The sequence below is a fragment of the Microcaecilia unicolor genome, chromosome 7 (genome assembly GCF_901765095.1).
Source record: "Microcaecilia unicolor chromosome 7, aMicUni1.1, whole genome shotgun sequence".
In the NCBI taxonomy this organism is placed as follows: domain Eukaryota; kingdom Metazoa; phylum Chordata; class Amphibia; order Gymnophiona; family Siphonopidae; genus Microcaecilia; species Microcaecilia unicolor.
The window spans coordinates 242,422,241-242,428,403 of NC_044037.1; the positions used below are offsets into that span (position 1 = coordinate 242,422,241).

General features: G+C 42.1%; 1 protein-coding gene across 1 annotated transcript in view; it reads left to right on the forward strand.

Moving 5' to 3' along the window:
- The window catches only part of PLA2R1 (phospholipase A2 receptor 1), a 220,083-nt gene extending 214,909 nt beyond the window's left edge, over positions 1–5,174 (forward strand). Inside the window, 1 exon segment of the mRNA XM_030210858.1 lies at positions 1,051–5,174. Coding sequence (XP_030066718.1) covers positions 1,051–1,262 — 212 coding nt within the window. The 3' untranslated portion in view covers positions 1,263–5,174.
- The last annotated feature ends 989 nt before the right edge of the window (positions 5,175–6,163 follow it).

Genomic DNA, 6,163 nt, shown 5'->3' on the forward strand with positions numbered 1-6,163 from the left:
GGATCTGAATATGACATCTGAGGCTGGCACGACATATTTTTAAAGATGTTTTTTGAGGTTGAGAGGGGGTTAGTGACCACTGGGGGAGTAATGGGAGATCATCCCTGATTCTCTTCGGTGGTCATGTGGTCATTTTGGGCACCTTTTTGTGCCTTAGTCGTAAGAAAAACACGTCCAGGTGAAAACGTCCAAGTGTTCTTCAGGGACGTCCTTGTTTTTTTCGATTATGGGTCAAAGACGTCCGAGTGTTAGGCACGCCCAAGTCTCGCCTTTGCTATGCCTCTGACACGCCCCCTTGAACTTTGGCCATCCTTGTGACAGAGTGCAGTTGGAGACGTCCTAAATCAGGTTTCGATTATACCGATTTGGATGTCCCTGGGAGAAGGACGACCATCTTCCGATTTATGTCAAAAGATGGACATCCTTCTCTTTCGAAAATGAGCCCAAAAGAGGCTTACAGACTGGCAAAGCAGAATATTCATAAAGTGTAGTGAAAATATGACAAAGGGCAGATTCTTTCAATATCTCTTAAACCCTTCATACCCATACTGGACTGGCTGTGACCTAAACTGTGTGAAAACTGAAAATGGTCCTCCTGCCCCTCTGACGAACACAAAAGCCAATTTTTTTCTAATTCTTTCTTTCTTTCCAGCCCAGTATCCCCCTCTTTCCTCCCTTCCCAGAAGTATTCCCATCTTTCTCTCCACCCACCACCCTCTCTGCTCTGCATTCTTGCACTCTCTCCCCCACCCAGCACCAGCATCCTCCTCTTTCCCCTCCTGGCGTCCACATTGCCTAGCATCTCCCAGGCATCCACATTGCCTAGCATCTTCCATCTCTTTATCCCCTTTTCCCCTCTCCCTGTATCATCCTCTCTCTCTCTCTCCCTGCCACCAGCATCTTCCACCTTTCACTACCCTCTGCTCAGCACCAGCGTGCCCCTCCCTCCCCATGCCAGCCCACAGTGACCAGCATCATCCTTTCTCTATAACAATAATAGATGGTCTCCTATTTGTCAGTGAATTTTGCTGCTTCTTGTTTTTGTTTCAGCATCTTATCATGGAATCATACCACTGGCTGTGATCACAGTGATCATGTTGGTTGTCGCTACAATTGTGTTGTACATTTGCAAACAGAAAGGTGGTCTGCCCTGTAGAAATGCATGGCTGAAACATGTTCATTACAAACTCCCTGACTCTGGGTCTCCAGACACGGAAGGAAGCGTTCTTATTTCTGACTTTGAAGCAAGTGGAGAAAAATAGGCATATGCCCTAGGAGTAAATAAATTACATTAAGGATTTATTGGGATGGATGGTGAAATTCAATGGCGTAACAGACAGAAAGGCGACATTTCATGAAGATTCTGGAAGATCATTTAATCTTAAAATACTTTTTGTCAACTAGCATTAAAACTTAAAAGCCCATTGAAAGTAAATTAAACTGGATTTGACAAAGCTAAACAAACGTGAGGCATGTCATGTAGACACTTGTCCCTCCTGCTCATGACAGTAGAGACCTTCCAAAATGGGAAGATGTAGGAAGGAGGTTTCTATGCTGTCCTCTTGTCACCCTGCGAGTGCCTGCCCTCACTCCAGCTAAAAGAACATGCACGGTGGAAGTCCACATGTACTTCTGTCCAAGCAATGGCCATTTGACTGAACACAGGCCATTTGACCCAGCTACATTATTATTTGATTGGATAAATGGCTTTGAATATTGCCCTTCATATTACCATCCAGGAGTACAAAAAAACCGAGAAAACTGTGATACAAGGTGCATGATGTTGCAGGTTTGACACCTAAAAATGTCACATAGATGACATGTGTGTTATTTACAGGGAAACATGGCATTATTCAACCAACTATGCAAGAACAATTGAGGATCTTATGAAATAACTATGAAGTAATCCCCTTGTACTGGTAATCATAATATAGTTCTAAAGGGCAATTGATTCCTCTTACATGGGAGCTTGATAAAAATGTTCTTACCAGCAAAGAAATTCACTTACAAAAGAAAGCACTTGAGCTGTTGGAAAGGCAACCTCAAAAGAAATGTCTGCTGCTCATACACTAGAAGAGCTTAGTCCACACACGTATTGTGGATAGTTTGAAGTAGCAACAATCGAGAAAAGAAATCCACTTCAAAAGGAGACTATAAATCTAAACTTATATGGATCTACTATACACCATAAATACTTCACTTCAGTTTCCTTCACTTCAGTTATCAAATAAAGGAGGAAAAGGCCTCAGAAATCTGCGGTTCGCAATAAACATACAGCACCCTGCAGACAAGCTTCAATCCAGGGGTAGACCGATCATTTGGGCAACCAGGCAGTGCCCGGGGGCCCCGAGGCTCTGCCCAGATACCTGCTGCCACAGCATATTGCAGCCTTCCCCAGTCCTACCTTGAAGGACCTGGTGCTCTAGTGATCTCGGCAGGGGCAGGAAAGAATCCCACTCTTTGCTGCCCACTGCCGCTACTCTGCATGGTGGCACTGGCACTGCCGTGTTTTAAAAATGGCTGATGAGACTGCCAAGACCTGCAAGACTACTGCGGTAAGTCTCAGCATCCATTTTCAAAAACACAACAGCACCGCCACTGAGCACAGCACAGTATCGATCAAGGAGGTTAGCGGACAGGAAAGAGCGAGGTTCTTTCCTGCCCCCGAAGAAGCCACTAGACCGCCAAGTCCGTTCAAGATATGACTGGGGAGGGTGGCGTCGGTGCAGCGGGAAGTGGCTGGGGGGGCCCCAATGGCCTTTACTACCCAGGTGTCCCAACCACTGTCAGTCCACCCCGCTTCAATCATTGGCAAAAAACCTCCTCCTCCCTACCTAAAATATTTATTTAACTACCATTATACTTTTTAAAGCTGCACAAAGGAAGTAATGTGGAAGCTTAATTATGTAGAATCATTAACAAGCACGCTGCCCCTGACGAAGCTTTCAAGTGAAACGGGGTCCTGTGATATATATGCCATTACAATTATAAAACTATTTTATTTTTTATAAAAAAGAAGAAGAAAGTATGGTGGTAGCTAAATAAATATATTAGAAGGGAGGAGGAGGAGGAGGTTTTTTGGTCAATGATTGATGCTTGACTTCATTGTGCTGTATGTTTATTGTGAACCACAGACTTTTGAGGCCTTTTTCCTCCCTTATTTGATAATTGAAGTGAATTATCTATGGTGTGTAGTAGATCCCCGTGAGTTCAATTTTAAGTAGCCACATAGCTGAAAAGTGTGCAGCTGCTTTTAACACACATTTTCTAACCAAGGCACCCTTTTCCTAAGCTCTGCTTGTAAACGGGTATAGTGTGTCCTAACATGGGACTTTCCCACATACTAAGCCTATTTTTAGCATGACTGTAATTCAAACCTTTTTCAATTTTTTTTTCTTTTTCTGGCCATGGCCTAATGTTAGCACTAGCATGTGGCCACCAGAAAAAAAAAACTTGGGAGCCCCTACTGCCTCCTATTTAAGAGGCACTAAGTGCACCCACATTAAGTGAGTCTTTTACTAAAGGTTAGCTCGAGTTATCTGCAGCAGGGCCCATAGGAATAAAATGGGCCCTGCTGCAGATAACTCGAGTTAATCTTTAGTAAAAAAAAACCCTAAGTCAGCACCGCTGCATTATCACCACACAAGCCATTTCCAGGGGGGGGGGGTTCTTTTTCCCCTGGAAATGGCGCGTGCTCTGGGTGGGACTATCGCCGGGGCAGTTGTCTTGGAAGAGCAAGCAGTAAGCCCACATTGGGGTTACCGCCACTCTGTAAAACGGCCCTAAAAGTAGTATTCTATGGAAGCCAGCCCATTCGTTTATCTAGATAGGAGGAATGTTTTTCAGACAAGCCAGCGTTCTCTGTTTAAATTAAGTAGCACAAAATTTAAATGCACCACGAGTTATTCTATACACACGCTCTTGAGTTTTTCTTGATGTAGCATTAAAGGTTTATTGAGGTAGGAAATAACTTGTAACAGGCACAAATCATGTTAGAAGTGGATTTCAGTTTAGCTAAACTGTATGTCCATTAAACCATATTTCTGTAGCAACTGTTAAATCACCTTCGCCACAATTTGAATGTCACAGATAAAATTGCTTGTTTGAGCTATCTCAGCATAAAAGATAAAAGGGCTTAGAAGGTCATTGTGGTTTGTCTCTGCACTCTCTCTCTTTGGACAGCAGCAAATCTCACTGTTTCAAAGCTTTGTTCCTGGAAGGAATGCTATTAAGCCAACCCAGTGGCTGGGGTCATGCTCATCCTTGCAGAAAATACATGTCACAGTAGTCCAAGGACAGAGTACCAGAAAATACATCTTAACAATGAAGCAACAGATCACGTCTAGTATTAAATCATATTTCCTTCAGATGTTTATGTCCTTGGCAGAAAAAGTCTTGCTTTTTACAACTCACTCTTTGTAATGTCATAATTCAATTATTGTAGTTCATTTTGTTGTGGGTTTACCTAAAGCACAGTTGCAGAGACTTCAACATATGTAATCTCAAGAATTAAGGTGTATGAACATATTTTAAACCTGTTCTTAAGGTGTTATACTGGTTACCAGTCTATCAATGGATTGAATTTAAAGTAATATTTCTCATGTATACAGTTGTTCAAAATAAAGTCCCTCCTTATCCTTGTTCCCTTATTACCTGGTACATACCAAAATGTAATTTATGATCTACTGGAAAAGCTTTGCCACAGATTCCAGGGAATGTTAGATTGGGATTAGCATTTTGAGAGGGTTTTTGTTGTTGTTTCTGATAAGGGTCTGGCTCTTTAGAATTAGATTCTAGTTGAGCTGAAAGTCATTGATTATGTCATTGCATTTCACAAATATTGTAAAGTCTGGCTATTCGAGGTCACTTTTGCTGCACTTTGTAATATTACTTTGTCTTTTATTTGTTGTAGCTTCAGGGAGAGGCGGAATTAAAAAATGATAAAATAACTTCAGCTCCTCTCAGTGACAGCACAGAGGGCAGGATTTACACCAATAAAAGATAGAGGGCAAAGGGAAGAGAGCCCCCAAATATTTTTTTTATTTAATAAATAAAACAGTACCCAGTCCTGTCTTAGACTCAGTTTTATGATTTTTCTTTGTATTAGTTTCTTCAGGTATCCAATAGAAATAAAACAAAATAAAACATGAAAAAGAAAATAAGATGATACCTTTTTTATTGGACTTAACTTAGTACATTTCTTGATTAGCTTTCGAAGGTTGCCCTTCTTTGTCAGATCGGAAATAAGCAAATCTTAGTAGATGACAGTATATACTGTATAAGTGAGACATCAAAGCATTTCAGTGACAATCTAACAGGGTGGGGATGCAGGTGGATGGGTGAGACAGGGGGATATGCATGGAGACAGGAGAGTGATAAACAAAGCAGTACAATTTACAATTTTATGGCTTATAATGGGCTAGAAAGCCCAGATCTCTGTTAAGTCCTGTCTGGTGGGTGTCAAAAAATTCAATCATTCTGACTTCAAAGGTCTTACATTCCTGTATTGTTTTAAAGTTACCTTTCAGGATTCTTACTATGAAATCACTAGTACAGTGTTCTGTTTTTGTAAAGTGTTGCCCCACAGGCGTGGCATCCTGGCTGGCAATGGCGTTTTTCATGTGATGTCTATGTAAGTTAAATCTTGTTTTTAGCATCTGGCTTGTTTCTCCAGTATAGCATCCTTGGTCACATGTCAGGTATCCAAAAGCAGAGACTGTATGACTGGCTAACCTGCTTATAATCGAACGAGAAAAACGCCCAAGTTCCGACCTAAATCGGGAGATGGACGTTTATCTCACAAAAATGAATAAAGCGGTATAATCGAAAGCCGATTTTTGGACGTTTTCAACTGCACTCCGTCGCGGATGCGGACAAAGTTGATGGGGGCGTGTCAGAGGTGTGGCGAAGGCGGAACTGGGGCGTGGCTATCTGCTGAACAAAGATGGGCGCATTTCACCGATAATGGGAAAAAAGTATGCGTTTTTAGCTAGAATTTAGGACACTTTTCCTGGACCCTGTTTTTTCACGAATAAGGCCCCAAAAAGTGCCCTAAATGACCAGATGACCACTGGAGGGAATCGGGGATGACCTCCCCTGACTCCCCAAGTGGTCACTAACCCCCTCCCACCACAAAAAAATGATGTTACACAACTTTTTATTT